This window comes from Thalassophryne amazonica, chromosome 14, assembly GCF_902500255.1.
Source record: "Thalassophryne amazonica chromosome 14, fThaAma1.1, whole genome shotgun sequence".
Lineage (NCBI taxonomy): Eukaryota > Metazoa > Chordata > Actinopteri > Batrachoidiformes > Batrachoididae > Thalassophryne > Thalassophryne amazonica.
The window spans coordinates 94,886,748-94,909,513 of NC_047116.1; the positions used below are offsets into that span (position 1 = coordinate 94,886,748).

General features: G+C 43.4%; 1 protein-coding gene across 9 annotated transcripts in view; it reads right to left on the reverse strand.

Annotated features, from left to right (window-relative positions):
- Nucleotides 1-11,090, reverse strand: part of LOC117525032 (signal transducer and activator of transcription 4-like) — a 46,407-nt gene extending 35,317 nt beyond the window's left edge. For 8 of the 9 annotated variants that reach the window (XR_004564940.1, XM_034186862.1, XM_034186860.1 and 5 more), the window contains exons 1-3: nucleotides 11,003-11,090; nucleotides 10,681-10,809; nucleotides 5,822-5,957 (exon numbers count right to left, since the gene is read on the reverse strand). Coding sequence is in view for 8 of the 9 variants with exons in the window: in XM_034186862.1 (XP_034042753.1) it covers nucleotides 5,822-5,957; nucleotides 10,681-10,808 (264 nt within the window). In the remaining variant the exon portion in view is untranslated. Of the gene's footprint in view, nucleotides 1-5,821; nucleotides 5,958-10,680; nucleotides 10,814-11,002 lie in introns of all 9 variants that reach the window. The other variant, XM_034186856.1, reaches the window with a different exon arrangement.
- Nucleotides 11,091-22,766: the final 11,676 nt, after the last annotated feature.

Here is a 22,766-nt window from a genome sequence, read left to right on the forward strand (position 1 = left end):
CATTCTTACCTTACAGGCTGTTCATTTACTGTCAGGCTGGGGGAGTCCACCTCGTCTTCTGTTCCTCTGAACTGTGGAGTCCCCCAGGGTTCTATTCTTGGGCCTATTCTCTTCACCCTATACCTTCTCCCGTTAGGTCAGGTGTTTAGAAAACATGGCATATCTTATCATCTTTATGCAGATGATACTCAAATTTATTTGCCTATTAAGAAGAACTCTAGCAGCCCCCTGACACCCTTGCTTGTGTGCCTGGAAGACGTCAGGGCTTGGTTGGCTCAAAATTTTCTTAGCTTAAATGAGAACAAAACCGAGGAGATGGTGTTTGGGCCCAGTGTTGGTTCCACAGTTCGATTAGACCTGGGCCCTCTCAGTCAACACATGAAGCCCACAGCCACCAACCTTGGCGTCATTATGGACTCTGATCTTAAACTGGACAGGCAGGTCAAGGCGGTTGTTAAATCCAGCTTTTATCAGCTTCGTCTTTTAACCAAAATTAAATCAATTTTATCCTTTTCTGACTTGGAGCGCGTCATGCATGCTTTTATTTCTTCACGCCTGGACTACTGCAATTCACTTTTTTATGGAATTAATCAAAATACACTTCACAGATTGCAGTTAGTCCAGAACGCTGCTGCACGCCTCTTAACTGGGAGCAAAAAACATGAACATATTACACCTATTCTTGCGTCTTTGCACTGGCTCCCTGTTAATTTTAGAATTGATTTTAAAATTTTATTATTTGTTTTTAAAGTTTTAAATGGACTGGCCCCACAATATATTGTAGACCTCCTCCAAATTTACTCCCCAGCGCGTGCTCTGAGGTCTGAGGGCCAGCTCCAGCTCGTGGTGCCTAGGACGAGACTTAAGACCAGAGGGGACAGGGCCTTCTCTGTGGCTGGGCCCAGACTCTGGAACGCTCTGCCTCTCCACGTTCGAACAGCCCCCACAATGGAATGTTTTAAGTCTCGTCTGAAGACCCACTTTTATTCTCTGGCTTTTAGCTCTGCATGAGTTGTATGGTCCTCTGTTGTCTTTGGCCTAGTGTTTTATTTATTTATTGTTTTCTTGTTTTTATGTTTATTTATTTATTAGTATCTGAGTGGGTTTATTGTTTTGTATAGTTGTATAATCATTTTTATGTGCAGCACTTTGGAAACTGTTCTGTTGTTTAAATGTGCTATATAAATAAAGTGGATTGGATTGGATTGACTTCTGTCTTGACTCTTGTAGAGAAGAATAAACCAGAAGCCAACAAAAGCTGGAGTTTTTTAACCTAACCAGACCCCTCCCACCGAGAGGCCGACTGCTATAGGCTAGTGACTAAACAATAGCTCTAATTAGCACCTATTGTGCACTCTCCTAATGACGGGATGGAAGCCTCTCCTGATGGCTCCCTTGACGATGTCAAGGCTGTCTTCTCCACTCGCTCCATGTACAGATTGGCCACAATGGGGGTTACCGGAGACCCCATCGCACAACCATGGATCTGCCTGTAGTAATTCCCCCTAAACAGGAAATACGTGGTGTTAAGACAGATCTCCAAGAGTTGGCAGATGTGGTCTGGTGTGAGTTTGGTCCTTTCAGGTAGAGACACATCCTCCAGCAGTCTCTGCCTCACAGCTGAGATGGTCTCATGCTTTGGTCCTTCAGAACAGAAAGCTTTGGCAGCACTGCAGAAGGACCAAAGCATCCTTATCCTGCCAGCGGATAAAGGCAGATGCACAGTGGTCCTGAACACATCGGACTACGAGGCCAAGATCAACAACTTGCTCAGTGACTCCAGTACATACGAACGTCTGAAGAGAGACCCCACGAGTGGCTATAAGAAGAAAATCATTAGCTACCTCCAAAACCTGGAGAAAGAGGGACTCATCGACAGGCAGACATACTACAGGGGACACCACTCCATGCATCTATGGACTGCCCAAAATCCACAAACAGGACGTGCCACTCAGGCCGATTGTATGTAGCACAGATTCCATCACATACAATTTGGCCAAGCACCTCAAGTGGATTTTGGCTCCTCTAGTGGGTAACTCAGACCACCATGTGGAGAACACACAAGATTTTGTGAACAAGATCAAGGACCTGCAGCTGGAGGCAGATGAAACTATGGTGTCATTTGATGTGACTTTGTTGTTCACCTGCATCCCCACTGCTGAGGCCATCTCAGCTGTGAGGCAGAGACTGCTGGAGGATGTGTCTCTACTTGAAAGGACCAAACTCACACCAGACCACATCTACCAACTCTTGGAGATCTGTCTTAACACCACGTATTTCCTGTTTAGGGGGAATTACTACAGGCAGATCCATGGTTGTGCGATGGGGTCTCCGGTATCCCCCATTGTGGCCAATCTGTACATGGAGCGAGTGGAGAAGACAGCCTTGACGTTGTTCACGGGCATCTCTCCCAGTCACTGGTTCAGATATGTCGATGACACATGGGTTAAAATCAAGCAACAGGAGGTCGAGGACTTTACAGAACACATCAATTCGGTGGATTCCAATATCAAGTTCACACATGAGGATGCCAGAAACAACCATTTAGCCTTCTTGGATTGTGATGTTACGATTAGAGAGAACAGACAGCTCCAGACAGAGGTTTACAGAAAACCCACTCACACTGACCAATATCTGCTCTTTGGCTCAAACCACCCCCTTGAACACAAGCTCGGGGTGATCAGGACTCTTCAACACAGAGCCCTACAGGTGCCCACAACTGCAGAGGGAAGGGCTAAAGAACAACAACTTGTACGGAAAGCCCTCACAGTATGTGGGTACCCACGATGGTCCCTGGACAAAGTGCAGAAGTCCCAGAAAACAAAGAGACCAGATAGACAGGAGACGGAGACAAGAAGAAGAGGAGTGTCTCTCCCTTATTTAGCAGGAGTAGGGGAAAAACTACAGACGATCTTCAGACAGCACAAAATCCCACTTTACTTTAAACCGGTTAACACCTTGAGACAGAAATTAGTTCACCCTAAGGACAGGATCCCTAGTTACGAACAGAGCAATGTAGTGTATTATATCAGACGTCAGGAAAACTGTAATGAACACTACATAGGTGAGACTAAGCAACCTTTAAACAAGAGGCTATACCAGCACCGCAGAGAGGTCGCCAGTGGACCTCAGTCTGCAGTTCATCTCCACCTGAAAGACACTAACCACACATTTGAGGACAAGGAAGTTAAAATCTTAGCCAGAGAGAAGAAATGGTTTGAGAGAGGGGTCAAGGAAGCATTCTTTGTAAAACAGTTGAAACCCAGCCTTAACTGGGGGGCGGGTCTCAGACACGCTTTATCCCCTGTTTACAATGGGGTACTCAGGTCAAAGCAGTTTCAGTCTTTTGTTCATGGTAATGAGTCATTCACGTCATCAGGAGAGTCGTCAAGGGAGCCTTCAGGGGAGGCTTCCATCCCATCATTAGGCGAGTGCACAATAGGTGCTAATTAAAGCTATTGTTTAGTCACTAGCCTATAGCAGTCGGCCTCTCGGTAGGAGGGGTCTGGTTAGGTTAAAAACTCCAGCTTTTGTAGGCTTCTGGTTTATTCTTCTCTACAAGAGTCAAGACAGAAGTCAGACTACCAGAGCAAGAATTTCAGCTGAGGAAGCTTCTGTGATTTGAAGCGAAACGTCCTCACATCAAGCAACCCAGTCCAGTCGAAGATTCAAGCTTCTCTACCATGTCCAGTCAACTGAATGTATCCCAGGTGGACTCCAGTTAAGCTGCAAAAACATCTCAGGGATGATCAGTGGAAACAGGAGGCACCTGAGCTCAATCTCAAAAATCTTTTTCACATTGTCATTATGGGGTGTTGTGTGTAGAATTTTGAGAAAAATAAGTGAATTTCGTCCATTGTGAAATACGGCTGTAACACAATAAAATGTGGAAAAAGTGAAGTGCTGTGAATACTTTTTGGATGCAGAGTAAGTGCTTCCTGTCAGAAAAACCGACATACACAGGAAACAGCAGCTTATGTTTTGTGGTTTGTTTTTGCAAAGGTGTATGGGCTGTGCTGACACACACACACACACACACACACACACACACACACACACACACACACACACACACACACACACACACACACACACACACACACACATCCTGCTCGCCTCTCAGCTCAAAGCCTGCACACTGGAGAGTTCACTTGCACTCAGCGTTCACTTCGAGCAAACCACAATGCAAAAGACAAGATGTGTTTAGTATTTTCAAGAAAGTACTATGCAGCTTGTACCAGATCAGATTTACGTTCACCTCAGGTTTGTCAAAAAGAGGTTCAATTATAAATCTGAAATTTAGGTCATTCAGTTCAGTTTGACTCAGCACAGTGTTTAAAATAATAATAATAAAAGAAAGAGAACATGCTTTCAAACTGAAAGCACAATCTTTAAATTTTACTTCCTTTTCACCTCCCAAACCCACTCAGCAAAGGCCACAAATTACTTCTCCTTTTTGTTTTAAAAACAGCAATATTATGAGCGTAAAGTTGAATTTATCCTCAGTTGAAAAGCAAACATCTCTTTAAGAGCTGAACAAGTGGATTAACATGCAGACAACCGTTCAGTATTTACAAATGAATGTCATTTGTAGTTCTGATGTCGTCTTAATGACAGTGGAGCTGATGACAGGTTCAGCGTAAAGACCACCTGAGCACGGTGTGACGTGGCATGTGCCAGTTAGACACATACAGGTGTCCGGAATAATTACATTAAATAACTGACATTTCTACAAGACAAAAAGAAGCTACATCCTCACCAAATGTTCATGTTCTGCATGAAATGGCAAACATGGAATAATTCATCAGCAACTCTGGTGTGCAGGAACGCACCAGAGACAGTGACAGTGACGTCTTTTTCAGTAAGACGGGAACCGATGAGCCACTGGGACAATAACATGTGACTCCTCCTGTCTAGACTGGATGGAGCGACTGAGCCTACATGTTTTTCATCAAAACCTTGTTAGCAGTTATAATAAATAAAATCAGAGGACAGAGTTCAAGACAACACGTGCGATTTGTGACAACAGCAGAGCTGAACTCAAGGAAATGGCTATTTTGACTTTTCAACAGTTAGGAGACTATTGTAGTAGAAAACCAGTCTTTTGTAAGTCAGCTCGCTTTAAAGTACAGTTTCGTACATTTTCACTCTGGAAATTATTTTCTGATCTGTGTTCCTCATATTAGTTACTTTAGGTTGACATTGTAACTTTGCAGGACTTGTCATCAAAAAGCCTGAAATACAAGACACAGTGGAACTGTCTAATGTCATACCATGTTTTAAACCATACAGAAATTTGACAAAAATGTGTGTGTGTGTGTGTGTGTGTGTGTGTGTGTGTGTGTGTGTGTGTGTGTGTGTGTGTGTGTGTGTGTGTGTGTGTGTGTGTGTGTGTGGGTGTGTGTGCATTCAAAAGGTATCTGAAGGAAACAAATAAAGAAGGGGAATTCTTCTCTTTGATCAAAACAACACTACAAGGAACTCGATATGAGTCAGGAGAAGTCATCATGCAGCACACAAAAGCCCAGCCAGACACCATTCCAATAGCGGACTTCCAGAAAGGCTTCCAGTAATGGCAGAACAGCTAGGAAAAGTGTGTGCAGTCCCAAGGAGACTACTTGGTAGGAGATCAGGATTTCAGACCTGCAGGTGAGTAACTGTATTTTTTGCAACCAAAGGTTGGATACTTTTTGAATGCCCCTTGTATGTCCCCTGTCTTAAAGTGCCTCATTACCACACTGATGTTAACTCCAGCACACAGTGGTGATGGGAGACAGAGGGAGAGAGGGAGAGAGAGAGAGAGAGAGAGAGAGAGACTCACCTGCAGCTGCTGTTTGATGATTTTCATGTTGTGTCTCTGGAGGAAGTTAGACTCCTGCGAGCACATTCTGTCCAACTGGGTCAGCAGGCTGCTGAAGAGAACCTTCGCCACCGACTCCTCATTGGCCGCCGTTTCCCTGAGAACAGGAAAAGTGTCACATTTATACAGGGTTTCCAGTAAACTGCCATAAAAAAGAAGATGATTGCTACCATTTGATGTTGTCATTTAAATAAAATGAGCATGAAGAACAATAAATACTGCAGCAGGTAACATAAGTTAATCAAAACTTGTTGACTTGTTTTTCTGGAAGTCCCCCACCTGTTTCAAAACCCATGTGATAAAAAGGTCAAAGTTGGAAACAAATTTGTTCACACAAATGGCCAAAAATAATCAGTAAATAAAATAAATGCAGCATCTTTACATGCGTTTCACTATAGCTAAAATAATACACACCAAGTAATTATTAAATTGAATCATGGTGCTTAGCATTCAGTTCATAGACATTTTATTTGAAGGTAGATTGTTCATATTTTTTTTAAATTGCTTTGTTTTGGTCCCCTGGAAACATAGGTATTATAAGTAAGTATGTAACTTGTGATGGTGTTGTAATACTAACTTTCGGTACCAAGAATGACATTCCAAGTTGAATTTTTTAAAAACAGGTTTAAACATCTTTTTTTGTTGTTGTTGTCTGTTTGCACGCATCAAATAAACATTTGACAGCTTTTCACATGGATTTACACTACCAGCGTGATGTGTGGCCACATATGATATGTAGCTTGCTAGTTGGGCAAAAGCTGTATCACTGGAGGAGATGAGTCCGTCTACTGGGAGGAGGTGGACCAGCTGACGGTGGGATGTAGAGAAAATAACCTGCTCCTGAACACTTTCAAAACCAAGGAGCTAATCACAGACTTCAGGAGAAACAAAACAGACATCCAGCTTGTTATAATTGGTGGGACCTGTGTGGAAAGGTGTTTCCTGGGAGTCCACATAGAGGAGAAACTGACCTGGGACAGGAACACCACACACTTGGTAAAGAAGGCACAGCAAAGACTCCACTTTCTGAGAATCCTCAGGAAAAATAACATCAATTTAATTTTCAATTTCAATTCAATTTCAATTTATTAATTTATATAGCGCCAACTCACGGCAAAATCACCCCAAGGCGCTTCACACAATTCATAACAACACAAAGTAAATTAAATCAACATCAACCAGAGATGTCTGGTGTCTTTTTCCTGCTCTACCATGGAGAGCATCCTCACATTCTGCCTCTGGACGTGTTTTACCAGCTGCACGGGGGCAAACAGCAAAGAGCACCAGAGAAGGTCACTGGGTGCCCTCTACCCACACTGGGGGACCTTCATGGATCTTATTGTCTCAGGAGAGCCAACACCATCCTAAAGGACTCATCCCACCTTGGACACTCTGTTTGACGGTACAGGGCCATTAAAACAAGAACAAATAGACTGAAAAACAGTTTCTACCCAACTGCTCTGAGAGCTTTGAACGCCACTGGAACCAAACATCCAGGTCATATGACACACTTGAAATGAGTGAAATATTTGTTTCTGTGCAATATCCACTGCAACTGAAATATCCACAGTTTTGTACATACTGTTCTTTTTTATATACACTCTCTTTTTTGCTACTATGTACTTCTACTACTTACTTTCTTGTTTTATTTGCTTTGAACACACCTCTTTCATTTGGTTAAATTTTATGTTTATTTTATTTTCTTCTCCAGACCTTTAAAGTCTGCGTGTGGTTTACTCAGGTTTGTATTTGTACTGAAAGTCTGCACCTTACCTTTCGTTGTACCTGTTACAATGACAATAAAGAATCTGAATCTGATCTGCTATAATTTGCATTTTGCAGAGGACGAAAAATATTATGATTGAAATAGGCGGTTGAAAATAATTGAAGCATATTTTCATCAAACAAATACTGACTGGGAGCTGTCAGTGTGTGGTGGGAGGTGTACAGACACACCCCTCCATAATAACTGTCCTGGGTCATCCTGGGGGGGGGCAGGCGGTTGAATTATGCATTCTTTTCAGGAGTGATGGTCAAATCTCTTCTGCTTCACATTGTGGAATCTCAGATCTCAAATCTGCACCTTAACTCATAAGCAAAGTCATTGGTGAGGGAAAAAAAACACACCCTCAAGATTAGAAGAAATCTCAAGCAGACCAGACTGAACATCTGACCAATATAACAAGACAAAACAAAAAAGACAGCTCAAGACTGACAGAACATGCAGTGACAGAAACGTTGTAGCTACACAACCAGCGTTCACAGTGAGAGGAACACCGAGTTTCTCAAAAACTATTCAATCAACCTTTCTGAAATTTTGTACAGACATTCTCCTGGTGTCTATCTGGTTGTGGTAAGTTGGACTTTCTGATTGTATCTTTGCGCCCCCCTCCTCCTCAGGACCCCCAGAAAAGGCAAACAATTCCAGGTATGCATAAAAATGACCGACCTAATGTCACTTTTCTTATATTTGGTCAAACAAAGGATCAGCATCTCTCGGGACTATTGTTTTTTTCTTTTATATGTGCATGTTCATATTTTAAAATCCGACTGACAGGGCTAATATCATGGGTTATTGGAGATGAGTGCTTGACTGTTATTTGTCAAAAAAAATAAATAAGTAAATATATATATATGATGCTTCTCTGAGTGAAAGCACAGCGGTACGATGTCCGGCTCTGAGTCACGATGGTTCTGCAAAGCTGCCATGATCACCAAACCATGAGAATTTTCAAATGACTAATAATATCACCTCTCATATTAAACCCCACAAAAGAACTTCGGTTCACATTGTAATACCAAATATGTAACATGTTTGATATTTCTACAACAAAGAAAATATCAGAAATATTAGGACGAAACACCAGACACAGTTCAATACATTTAAAAGTCACATTCAACAAGTTAAAAAAAAAAATCTGAAAGTTGTGACTGATAACTGAAAAGTTACATCTCGTACTGGCTTAACTGGATGGGCAACTCAACTCTCTCTAGCAATGCATCCTTTTATTTATACACACACACACACACACATATATATGTGTGTGTTTATGTTTTATATATATATATATATATATATAAATATATATATATATATATATATATATATATATATATATATATATATATATATATATATATATATATATATATATACACTCAACAAAAATATAAACGCAACACTTTTGGTTTTGCTCCAATTTTGTATGAGATGAACTCAAAGATCTAAAACTTTTTCCACATACACAATATCACCATTTCCCTTAAATATTGTTCACAAACCAGTCTAAATCTGTGATAGTGAGCACTTCTCCTTTGCTGAGATAATCCATCCCACCTCACAGGTGTGCCATATCAAGATGCTGATTAGACACCATGATTAGTGCACAGGTGTGCCTTAGACTGTCCACAATAAAAGGCCACTCTGAAAGCTGCAGTTTTGTTTTATTGGGGGGGATACCAGTCAGTATCTGGTGTGACCACCATTTGCCTCATGCAGTGCAACACATCTCCTTCACGTAGAGTTGATCAGGTTGTCAATTGTGGCCTGTGGAATGTTGGTCCACTCCTCTTCAATGGCTGTGCAAAGTTGCTGGATATTGGCAGGAACTGGTACACGCTGTCGTATACGCCGGTCCAGAGCATCCCAAACATGCTCAATGGGTGACATGTCCGGTGAGTATGCCTGCCATGCAAGAACTGGGACATTTTCAGCTTCCAAGAATTGTGTACAGATCCTTGCAACATGGGGCCGTGCATTATCCTGCTGCAACATGAGGTGATGTTCTTGGATGTTGGCACAACAATGGGCCTCAGGATCTCGTCACGGTATCTCTGTGCATTCAAAATGCCATCAATAAAATGCACCTGTGTTCTTCGTCCATAACAGACGCCTGCCCATACCATAACCCCAACGCCACCATGGGCCACTCGATCCACAACATTAACATCAGAAAACCGCTCACCCACACGACGCCACACACGCTGTCTGCCATCTGCCCTGAACAGTGTGAACCGGGATTCATCCATGAAGAGAACACCTCTCCAACGTGCCAAAAACGCCAGCGAATGTGAGCATTTGCCCACTCAAGTCGGTTACGACGACGAACTGGAGTCAGGTCGAGACCCCGATGAGCAGGACAAGCATGCAGATGAGCTTCCCAGAGACGGTTTCTGACAGTTTGTGCAGAAATTCTTTGGTTATGCAAACCGATTGTTTCAGCAGCTGTCCGAGTGGCTGGTCTCAGACGATCTTGGAGGTGAACATGCTGGATGTGGAGGTCCTGGGCTGGTGTGGTTACACGTGGTCTGCGGTTGTGAGGCTGGTTGGATGTACTGCCAAATTCTCTGAAACGCCTTTGGAGACGGCTTATGGTAGAGAAATGAACATTCAATACACGAGCAACAGCTCTGGTTGACATTCCTGCTGTCAGCATGCCAATTGCACGCTCCCTCAAATCTTGGACATCTGTGGCATTGTGCTGTGTGATAAAACTGCACCTTTCAGAGTGGACTTTTATTGTGGGCAGTCTAAGGCACACCTGTGCACTAATCATGGTGTCTAATCAGCATCTTGATATGGCACACCTGTGAGGTGGGATGGATTATCTCAGCAAAGGAGAAGTGCTCACTATCACAGATTTCGACTGGTTTGTGAACAATATTTGAGGGAAATGGTGATATTGTGTATGTGGAAAAAGTTTTAGATCTTTGAGTTCATCTCATACAAAATGGGAGCAAAACCAAAAGTGTTGCGTTTATATTTTTGTTGAGTGTATATGTATGTATCCACTGTCCACTTGTGTGCTTCTGTAACTCACCAGTCCTCAGACTCGATCCAGCTGGCCAGACCCTGACGGATGTCCATGGGGAAATTGTCATCATAAAGATTGTCCACATGTTCCAAGAGTTTACCCTCCAGCTGCTGAATCTGCTTCCACTGGCTCATGCTGCCATGCAAATACACATATATTATTAACATGATCTTTTTAGTCTTTAAAATCAAATAAAAATTTGAAATTGCACAATATTATATATATATATATATATAAATATATATATATATATACACACACACATTACATTTGTTTGTAAGGAAACTACATGTGCTGAGATATTGACATGTCTTTTTCTTTTCTTTACCTGAGGTGTCTCTCGGCTGCTCTCTGTCACTCTGTCACCATGTGCCCTTATTTCCGTCTTTGACTTTCATTTTTAATATCTTGTCTGTCCAGGAAGAGAGCTGAAGAGAGCTGATTTATTCTCATTGGCTGCACTCTGGGTGCTTTGGAAACCTGCCATCCAATCAGAGTCACACACTGACATGTTGAGGTGTTTATTTTGAACAATGACAAATGCGTCGTGGTTTTTGTTTGTGCAGGAAGTGCAGGGAGTCAAACATTTAAAAAAAAAAATGTTTGGAGGAAACGTCTTGAAAAATGAGTCCGTGACGATGGAGGGAAATTCCCACATGAATGATGTCAAAGCAATAAAAACACGTTAAGACCATGAGGGTGAGTGACCTTTATATCAGTGTATTATTGATATTTCAGCTGAGAGCAAACAAAGTCCAGGAAAGTGATCATAGGTTTGATCCCTGGGTCTTCAGTGGGTTGGTAATTTTACAGTAACTCTGGTTGAAGGGGAGAAATAATCTGTTGTGGCTGGCGTGCCTGGCTGGCTTTTGTTTGTCTTCTGTTTCTGTCTTTTGGTTTTCCTTCCAGGTGGTGCGCATTTGGGACTGAGTGGCTGTGTGGCTGAGTTACCAGGACCTCACCCTGATCACCTGAGGCTGATCAGGTGCGGCTCGTCAGGACTCACAGCTGTGGTGCATCTACACGGATTGGAACATGGTGGCATTTAAGTCTGGAGTACACAGTGTGTATTTGCCAGAGACTCGACCTTGTGACCAGACGGGTGAGATCGTCGTCTCGAGAGCCATCTCATCATCAGTGGATGCAGAGAACGTCCAGGTTTGATGCATGGTCTGTGAGAGAGGAGAGGGTGAGGTCTCATGCTCGTCAGCACACTTCCTGAGGTACGTTAGGTTTTGTGACTAACATTTGTACAGTCAGTAAATGTGGTGTCCCTCACACCTTATTATATTGAGCTGTTATGTTAGTCGTTTTAATCAGCTTCCACTGCAGTGAGTTTGTGAACAGGGTGTTCCATGCCTGCAGGGTGGGAAGCTGATTAGTAATTAAGCCAGGAAGTGTTTGCTGTTTATGTACACCTTTGAGCGGTCCCTCTGTGTGTAGAGTGTGGACTCACATGATGATTTCTTCATTCACAGACTCGGTTTGTCGCGGCCACCTGGGGGGTGTCGGCGGGGTCCTTGGGTCCGAACTGGTTCTGGCTCCGGACCGTTAGTGCTGCTGGGATCGCACCGTAATCCACCACGCCAGACCGTGCACTCTTTTGTTATATTTATCACATCACTGTTATGTTTATTAAACTCTGTTATCCTTTGTACCGTGCTCTGCTTATTTTATACTGGGTCCTTCAAACGCTGGTCGGTTCTCCGGGCTGCGTCCAACACATAACATAATCTGCAAAATAATTAACTTCTTTCAAAAATTGTGCTTCAAAAACAATAATTGTAATGTGATCAATGTTGTAATGAATGATTTGTTCATTAAACATTTTTTTTAAATTAAAAAAAATAAATAAAAAGCATGATCTGATCAGTCTTTTATTCAGTTCAGTCTGGCAAATGATAAATTAGTCAATATGTTGTTATTCTGTTCTTTTTATATTCTGTTTTCTGTGCTTATCAAAAAAAAAAATACAATGAGTGTGTTCCTGTTTTCAGCTCAAAACAAACAAACCAAAAGAATCTAGAAAGGAAAATAAAGTGAAATACCGTATTTTCCAGAGTATGAGTCATACTCTTTTTACAAGAGGAAAAACCCCACATGCAAATCACACTGGAATTTAAGTTGCACCTTTTTATATATATATATAAAATTGTTATTTGGGGATTTTGTGCACTATTGTAGTGTATTTTTTATTATTGGCATTTATTCTTTTACGAGTTTATGTTATTCAGTGCTTTAATTTCAGGGAAAGCCCGATAAAAATAGTTATTATAATTACTATTAATAAGAAATGTGTGATTTTTCTGTATATCAGTCGTCTCAAAGTATAAGTCATAGAACCTCCCAAACTAGTAAAGATTCTGCGACTTATACTCTGGAAAATGTGGTATTAAGTCTAATTTACGACTGTCTTTATTTTCCCCACCTGGACTTAGTGTTAAATTGGATATTTATCAGACGTTTGCAGTTTGTCCAATGGCGTCTTCTTACTCCGTTTCACCAGACAAGAGGGTGATCAGCTCACGTTTGAGCACTTGCTCGACCCCACAGGGTTTTGTTGTTAAAGGCCCCGTCACACATAGCAAGAATGTGCAGGAACCAGGCCGAAACAGCAAATATTACCATCATCGGATGCAGTCGGGAGGAAAAACAGACGTGGTCAGCAGTGCCAGCACGCATCCAGATCACCTCGTCCACACCTGCACGATGGCATCCAAAGCACATGTAGACAACAGGTAGATGACACAAACTGCTGTCAGACGGGCATAAAAGGTGCTGCAGACTGCCTGATGTCCAGACGACTGGATGGCAAACACGAGTGTGTGTGTGTGTGTGTGTGTGTGTGTGTGTGTGTGTGTGTGTGTGTGTGTGTGTGTGTGTGTGTGTGTGTGTGTGTGTATGTGTGTGTTCATAAGGGCTGCCTGAGCCACTAAGCGTGCACGCGGGGCACATGCACACATGCACGCATGGGACATGCGTGCGCACGTGTGCACACACCTTTGCTGAAAGTTTGCTTGCAGTGGGCCAGGCAGTCACACCATGCGTCAGCCGGCGTCTTTCCAGCAAACTTTAATTTATTTTTTCTTTTTTGCCCACTTCAGGAGCACAACACAACTCTGTACACAGTGATGTCAGTTGGATTATTACATGGGATTTAATTTTAGTGTGGATATTTGCAGCACACAGCAGCCAGGTGAGAGGCTTTTACCACAGGCTATGGTTTGGTTTCTGTGTGGTCTGCGCTGTCCTGGTTCTGTGCTGGAGGTGAGTTTCATGTTTAATAACGTTGTCAGGGCCTGGGATACAGTTCCATGTCACACCTCCTACAGAGTTTAGATGGTGATCAGTTAATAATATGCATATTACAGTGGTGAGATCCGTTCAGCTCCATGCCTGACGTGTGCTATGACGCATTACTGTGCATGAGACCACGGACATTCGCAGCGGCATACTGTGCTTTCGGTTTGATTGTGCACTGTTCACATTCACTGTATATGATGAATGTGTGCCACATACATGTTTTCTGGCTGGGGTCCAGTGGAGGTGGACATCCCACAACATCCCAGCAGGCTTTGCTGTGACCGATCGATCTCAGAGCTCAATCAACTGTCATCAAATCATTTCAGATGCTGTTTTGATACCATCAGAGTATTTACAATGAGATCAGATGATGCAAAATCTGCATATAGACCGCTGTCAGATGTGTGTTCCATCTCAATGGCGCCAAGAGAGTTTTGAACATCTGCAACACACTCAGTACAGCCGAGCAAATGGGACCAAATATGTAGATGCTCACAGACTGCCGTCCGTTGGGACGTGCACTGTCTTCGGCTGTTTTTACAAGACTTTCAGTTCCTGTCGTCTGTATTTCAAATGACATCCAACCTATGAACAGACATCATGTTAACCACTAACCAGGTACCACTCATTAAGGCATTACTGCACTGCATGTAAACAGAGTGATCAGATTATTGCGGCCATCAGATCACGAATGTGCTCATTCGTAATAAGCAGTGCAGCCACCAGTAATACACTATGGCTCCTGTGCTTGTCAGTGATCCCATAATCAGAAGGACCTGGATTACATGTTTCAGGTCATGAATAGGATTGCCTTAAAAATGCAAAAAGGACGGATGGCAGCTCTTTCTAAAAATGGCAAATACAGCATGTGCTTGGATGCTCGCTCACCCCTCTCTCCCTCTCACTCTCAGTCACTCACTGTCTCTCTCCCTCCAGGACATTGGGTTTTATGAATTTTTCCCAGAACGAGAAGATCTGGACAGTCTGTTTGCTGCTCGGTCCCTCCCAGCCTGGGTGAGACAGCCAGAGCTGCTCCTGTCACTCGATCCTCTGCTCTCAGACAGCGAGTCAGACTGGGTTGACATAGATAATGATTCTTCGTCCAAAGATGAGGCACGGGTCCTCCAAGACATGACTACAGTGTTTTGTAAGATACAGGATTTATTTTTTGAATACGAGGACAATCCAGGCCAGTAGGACAGCTCACAAATTTTTTCAGCACTGGAACAGATCCTGCGAGCTGAGCCTGGCATCCTGACAGCCTATCCAGAGCTCGCAGAGATGAAGACACTGTTCAGGCAGGGTCGGATTCCCTCCTACATTGAAGATCCCATAGACTTTAGGTATGAGTCTGACATTTATGCTGCTTGTTCCAGTGAACCGCTTTCAGTCGCTCTGTCTGATGAAGCGCATCATCGCAAAAGCTGTCAGCATCAAGGCAGCCTGAAGCATGGCGTTCAACCACGTCCCCAGAGCTTCCCATGCCCACATCACGCAAGCTCAGAGTGCCATCAACAGAATGTTTCAGTTGATTTATGAGAATTATTGATGAGAATATTTAGAATGCAGTTAGAGTTCACCTCAAATGCGACATTTTTTTGACTGTTTGGAATGCACCCAGAATGCTGTCGGAGGCTTTGGAATGCATCACGACTATTCCAGGATGTATGTTGACTTTTCATTCGAACAGCATTCAGGCTCATTCGGCCTCCAGTGTGATGGGGTATAAAGATGGCTCAGTGACACAGGAGGCCAGGGTTTGAATCTCAGCCAGGACGAGCCTCCAGTTAAGGGGCCTTCATCAAGACTCCACTTGTGACTCTAGCCTCCCTTGAAACATGAGTGTGAGATTTAAAATTAAAGCCATGCTGACTTGAACATCACTTGGATTAGCAAGATCCACGCCTGGTGTTGGGGATCCAGGACAACCTGATGGAAAATGGTCTACTGTACTAGAACAAGACATTCATGGACACACAGAATAAGAACATGGACATTCTGTAGTGTGACTGCATGATAGACCCAAAGAGAGGGACTACAGGTACCAGATGTACTAACTATGGATGCAGAGACCAACACCCTGAATGACTAACAAACATCACTAAAATACACCGACTGAGACATCTGAAAACCAAGATGCTCCGACACAGTGACCCTATGATCACTTTAGCTACAAGCAACAGTGACAGAAGCAACGCCACGGCTTGCCGTTCATTTTCAATCAGAACGGGCGTTTTCCATTGGCAATAGACAATGTGTGCTCTGCCGCCAGCTAGGTGGGGCCAAAACAGGTCTGAAGTCTATTTTATGCAAATACTGAACGACGCGACACAGCGACTGCCAATCAGACTGAATAGACCGCGTGACGTCAGCTGGTTAGTCGCTTGAATGACATAATCCAAGAATGCAGAAAATGCTCTGTATAAACCTAAGATGTTTTTAATATATTTGGTAAAAGTTGGCAAAAAAGTGTTGTTTTTGTAACCAGATAAGACCTCTGAAGTAATTTAGAAGACATCTTACGGACATGTTAGACGCAGCCGGTCTGCTCTGTGTCAGACTGATCCCGTCAGATCTCAGAAGCTAAGCAGAGCAGGATCTGGTTAGTACTTGGATGGGAGACCAGCGGCTGTGTGTGTTTCTCCAGGTAACACTGGAGTTGCGTCAGGAAGGGCATCCGGCGTAAAACTTGCCAATTCCAATTGCCAATGCGGATCTGGTTGTATCCGCTGTGGCGACCCTGAACAAAACCGGGATCAGCTGAATGAACAACAACAACTTATGGACACGTTAGCATGCACACTCTGTGACAAAGCCAACTGCATGTTGCCGTCATTTGTAGCTAACGTGACCGTAGGATCAGACATGATTGCAAGGGGAGTGAGTCAAGTGCCAAGTGAGTCAATTTGAGCAAATCCCCTAAGACACCTGGGCTGAAGTTTAAAGTTTATTCGCCCTCGGGAGGCCCCTACTAGACTGGAGGGCTACAAAGTGCTTGTGCACTGTGGGCATGAACACTTAAAAAACAAACTCAGGTGCACCGCCAAACGGATTTCTTGTGACTGTGTGGAATTGGCAAATTGGCGCCCCCTGCAGCTACACAGGTGCACTTGCTTGGTGAGAAGGACAGCACAAAGCAGGGTGAGAAAGGGGAGGAGCCCACGGGGTAGACAGTTCACCTCTGGGAAGGGCGTGGGGGGTGGGTGGGTGGGGATTCGTGGGCTAAAGTCAGTTACACCTCGACTTTCTTCCAAATAACGCACATCTTATTCTTTATATTATAAATACAGGCATATAGGGGAAGTGATGGTCTAGTGGTTAAGGCGTTGGGTTTGAGTCCAGAAGATCATGGGTTCAAATCCCCACCTGACTGGAAAATCACTAAGGGCCCTTGGGCAAGGCCTTTAATCCCCTGTTACTGTGTGAGCACCCACCTTGTATGGCAGCACCCTGACATCGGGGTGAATGTGAGGCATAATTATAAAGCGCCCTGAGCATCTGGTGCAGATGGAAAAGTGCTATATACGTTGTAAATGCAGTCCATTTACCATTTACCATATAATTCCTGCATGTTTTTCTGAATTGTGTGAAATGACTAATAAAATAGGTGATACAAAACAATTTTCTGGTCACCCAGGTTCGGCGGTTGTCTCCTGCGTAATGCCCGCGTAGCCGAATCCTCTCCATGTGCGGCAGGCATAACGCAGGAGACAACCATCAAACCGCCTCACCTGAGTGACCACAAAATCGTTTTGTATCGCCGTGGACAGGCGTTCTCCTCCCGTTCAGTCTGCTCCACTTTGGCTCCGTCCACTTAGGACGCAGAACCAGAACTCTGCCCCATTTCTCTGTGGATCATCCAGCAAAGGAGGCAGGCAGCCAGTTTATGACATAAAAGGCCTTTGAAAGCAGACAGACAGGGTGTAAGAATGGATTTGAATCTCACTGGAGAGGACAAACTGCCCACTCGTGGGAAAAAGAAAATTTGTAGGACGGAGAGTCTGCTTATTTGTAAAGAGGGCTTAGAACTTATACTGCGTCTACATTACTAGCTGAAGTGACTGAATCTGACCCTTTTGTGCCTGCAAGAATATGTGGTTTTACAATGATTTTCCAGCAGCTGGCAACTCTTCTTGTTGTCATGTACACTGACATAATTATAATAATATAATTACAATAATAATAATAATAAAATTAGGCTTATCTTCATAATTAACTGGTATATTTAATGGAGAAAAGGAATCACATTTCATTTCACTGCCATGTGAATGTTAGTAACATTTCTGTTTAGATATTCTTTTGATCTACATGTGGAGGCCAGCAGGTGTCGCTGTGCAGATGTAGTTAGTAAACCTCACTCCCAACAGCTCACAAGGACTTTCTGGTAACTAGGCCAGAGCCCTGGGTTTTAGCCTTCTGGTTAGAGAGTCTGACTTCCATGCTGGAGATTGTCCCGAGGGGAGCGAATGGGTGGAGTCATAACAACACTACACAGAGTTGACGGGTTTACTGAACCAGCCCAGCTGCAAGAAGTGCAGTTGAGCGTGGTTACATACAGATAAAAACCAAAAATTTTGGAGGAAAAAAAAGGCAAACACTACATCAGGGGTGGGCAACATGTTCCAGAAAGGGCTAAGAGGGTGCAGGTTTTCTTTGCAGCCACTGACTTCACCAGGTGATTTCACCGATTAATATCACTTTGAGCATAGTAGAGAAGCTTGAATCTTCGACTGGACTGGGTTGCTTGACGCGACAACGTTTCGCTTCAAATCGCAGAAGCTTCCTCAGCTAAATTTCTTGCTCTGGTAGTCTGATGTCTGTTTTGACTCTTGTAGAGAAGAATAAACAGAAGCCACAAAAGCTGGAGTTTTAAACCTAACCAGACCCCTCCTACCAAGAGGCAGACTGCTATAGGCAGTGACTAAACAATAGCTCTAATTAGCACCTATTGTGCTCTAGTTAGCACCCTAATGATGGGACAGACGACTCTCCTGATGACGTGAATGACTCATTACCATTAACAAAAGACTGAAACTCCTTTGACCTGAGTACCCCATTGTAAACAGGGGACAAAGCGTGTCTCAGACCCCCTCCCTGGTTAAGGCTGGGTTTCAACTGTTTCACATAGAATGCCTCCTTGACCCCTCTCTCAAACCATTTCTTCTCTCTGGCTAAGATTTTAACTTCCTTGTCCTCAAATGTGTGGTTAGTGTCTTTAAGGCGGAGATGAACTGCAGACTGAGGTCCACTGGCGCCCTCTCTGCGGTGCTGGTATAGCCTTTTGTGTAAAGGTTGCTTGGTCTTACCTATGTAGTGTTCGTTACAGTTTTCCTGACATCTGATAGAATACACTACATTGCTCTGTTTGTAACTAGGGATCCTGTCCTTAGGGTGAACTAATTTCTGTCACAAGGTGTTAACAGGTTTAAAGTAAACTGGGATTTTGTGCTGTCTGAAGATTCTCTGTAGTTTTCCCCCTACTCCTGCTAAATAAGGGAGAGACATTCCTCTTCTTGTCTCTGTCTCCTGTCTATCTGGTCTCTTTGTTCTCTGTGACTTCTGCACTTTGTCCAGGGACCATCGTGGGTACCCACATACTGTGAGGGCTTTCCAGACAAGTTGTTGTTTTTTAGCCGTTCCCTCTGCAGTTGTGGGCACCTGGACAACTGAGAGCCTACACAAAATCACTTTGAGCAGGTTGGAATCAGTTAATCTGTGTTTATTCAAATTTACAATTCATGGATGTTTTTGTTTTAGAGCTATATTGTAGCCTGTGTTCTTTTGATCTCAATTTCAATTGCAATTTCAGGGACACTTCTAAAATATTAATAATAATAATAAAATAATAAAATGGCTGTTTATGCACATTTTTGGGGGGACGGACTTGGAGGAGTCTTGCCCAAGGAGTAATTCAGTGTAGAACCACCACTGACTGGGTGTGACATCTAGACAGTGGAAGGAAGACAAGGAGACTTGATGGTGGAAGGAAGAGGTCAAGGAAAGCATAAGGTGAAAGATGTTAGTGAAAAGGTTTTGGGGGATAGTTAGAGAGATGAAGAAAGTAGACAGGAGTACAAGGAGATGTGGCGTAAGGTGAAAAAGGAAGTGGCAAAGCGAAGGAAAAGGCATATAGCGAGCTGTACAAGACGTTGGATAGTAATGAAGGGGAAAAGGACTCGTACCGATTGGCCAGACAAAGGGACAGAGCTGGAAAGGATGTACAGCAGGTTAGGCTGGTAAATGCAGATGGTAATGTGCTGACAAGTGAGGAGTGTGTTGAGAAGGTGGAGGGAATACTTTGAGGAGCTGATGAATGAAGAAAATGAAAGCTAGAAAAGGCTGGATGGTGTGGAGAGAATAAATCAGGAAGTGTAAGATATTAGTAAGGATGTTGGGAAGGTGTCGTAGCACGGACCCACAACAGGGGGCGCAAATGAACGGACAATGAATAAGCCAAAAAGTAACAATTTAATGTTGTGACAACACACAACTAAATACACAAAATTTGTAAAGTCAATTAGCACCAGGTGACGTGTGGGCAGGCTCAAAGATAGAAGACCCCCGACGAGAGAGAAGCCGCGTCCCACACGGCTTCCACCACCAACGGTCTGAAGAACACCGGAGCCGCCAAGTCCCGAGTCCCCAGGTGGCCTCTGTCTTCGGCTGTCGACCCTGGTACTGCTGGCAGAAAGCAAAGACAAGATGAATGAGTGTGAGTCCGCACACTCAGTAATCCACAGTCTGCACACAGTTAGGAGGGAGCACCTCCACCTCCAATCACACACTCGTGCAGCTCCTGTTTAATCCACTTATCTGGTTTGGGGTGTGAGGCGAAGCCGTCGCTGTCACACCAAACGCCAATCCCACAGATAAGGACGAACACCACAGGATAACGGCTGCAAAAGAAGTTCAGATTATCACTCAACGATATGAGTCAGCAGAGAAAATTACCTCTTCGGTAGTACATTTCTCGGCGAGGAGGTGGAGTTGCAGTCCGGCCTTTATGGTGATGATGATGATGATGAACGAGTGACAGCTGGTGCTGAGGATGAGTGACAGCTGTCACTTCTTCTGGGTCTGGCGCCCTCTCGTGCTTGGAGCCCGCACTCCAAGCAGGGCGCCCTCTGGTGGTGGTGGGCCAGCAGTACCTCCTCTTCAGCGGCCCACATAACAGGACCCCCCCCATCAACGGGCGCCTCCTGGCATCCGACCAGGCTTGTCCGGATGTCTCTTGTAAAAATCGGCCAGGAGGGCCGGGTCCAGGATGAAGCTCCACTTCACCCAGGAGCGTTCTTCAGGTCCATACCCCTCCCAGTCCACCAGATATTGGAACCCCCGGCCCTTACGACGGACGTCCAGGAGCCTGCGGACTGTCCAAGCAGTCTCCCCATCAATGAGCTGGGCAGGAGGCGGCGTAGGTCCCGGAGCACAGAGGGGCGAGGTGTGGTGTGGTTTGAGACGGGACACATGAAACACAGGGTGGATCCGCAGTGAAGCTGGGAGTTGGAGCTTCACTGCGGCCGGGTTGATGATCTTGAGGATTCGAAAGGGTCCAATGAATCTGTCCTTCAGTTTTGGGGAGTCCACACGGAGAGGGATGTCCTTAGTCGAGAGCCACACCCACCCGGAAGCGAACATTTGCAAACATCAAACAAATGTTCATATAATGTTTGTTTACTGTTCAGCAAGTTTGCAAACGTTCATGTAATGTTCGTGATGTTTGTCTAATGTTTGCATGGAAGCGAAAATTTGCGAACATCAAGTGAACGTTCATAGAATGTTCATTTACTGTTCAGCAAGTTTGCAAATGTTCATATAATGTTTGTGATGTTTGTCTAATGTTTGCATGAAAGCAAACATTAGACAAACATGTAAGCAAACATTTGCAAAAATCAATCAAATGTTTATAGAATGTATGCTTAATGTTCAGTGTGTTTGCGAACATTCACATAATGTTCATGTTGTATGTGTAAAGCTTGCCTCTAAATAAATGTATAAATTAAATTATTATTTAATTATTACAATTATTTTGTAAAATTTCATATTACAGGAAAACATTAAATATCATTTACTGCCTACAGAAAGTTAATGTTGGACTCCATTTAAATTATGTGTGCAAACATAGGTAGAATGAACAATAGGAAATGATTTCAACACTCATGGTAACCAATAATATGTCGATTTATGATTTATTCAGACCTACTGAATATACGAGAGTAGGCTGAAAAGTTCTAAGGCTCCCCATGAAGGAGTAATGCATTAACTGCATTATAGTGAGCCTTAGAACTTTTCAGCCTACCCTCGTATAATTTCAAGATTACTGTGATAAACTGACAGAGCTAACTCAGAAACATGTCTTGGGGCAACTTGCATAAACATGCACTCTGTTAATTGGAATATTATTTTTGCAATAAAAAATTTACATCACTACAGACTGTGATTGTCAGCTACTGAAATATGTTTTTTTATGGAAACAGATTGCAATGGCAGCTTATTATCCAGAAGTCCGACAGACCTGAGTTACATACATTTTGCCATATTTTCTAAAAGCATAATATCTTTAGCATTTTTGGAAATAAGGAAAAATACATTAAAGGTATTAAAATTGATTTACAACATAATGTTTTCAACATGCATGAGCAGGAAACATTGACATTTAAATAAAACAGCTCATAGACAAATAATATTTTTTACTGGTCACTTCACAACTTGCAGTTCAAACATTATCAGACATGTTTTTAAACAAACATGCTGAACATGAGATGAATAGTCACACATGTCACAGTCTA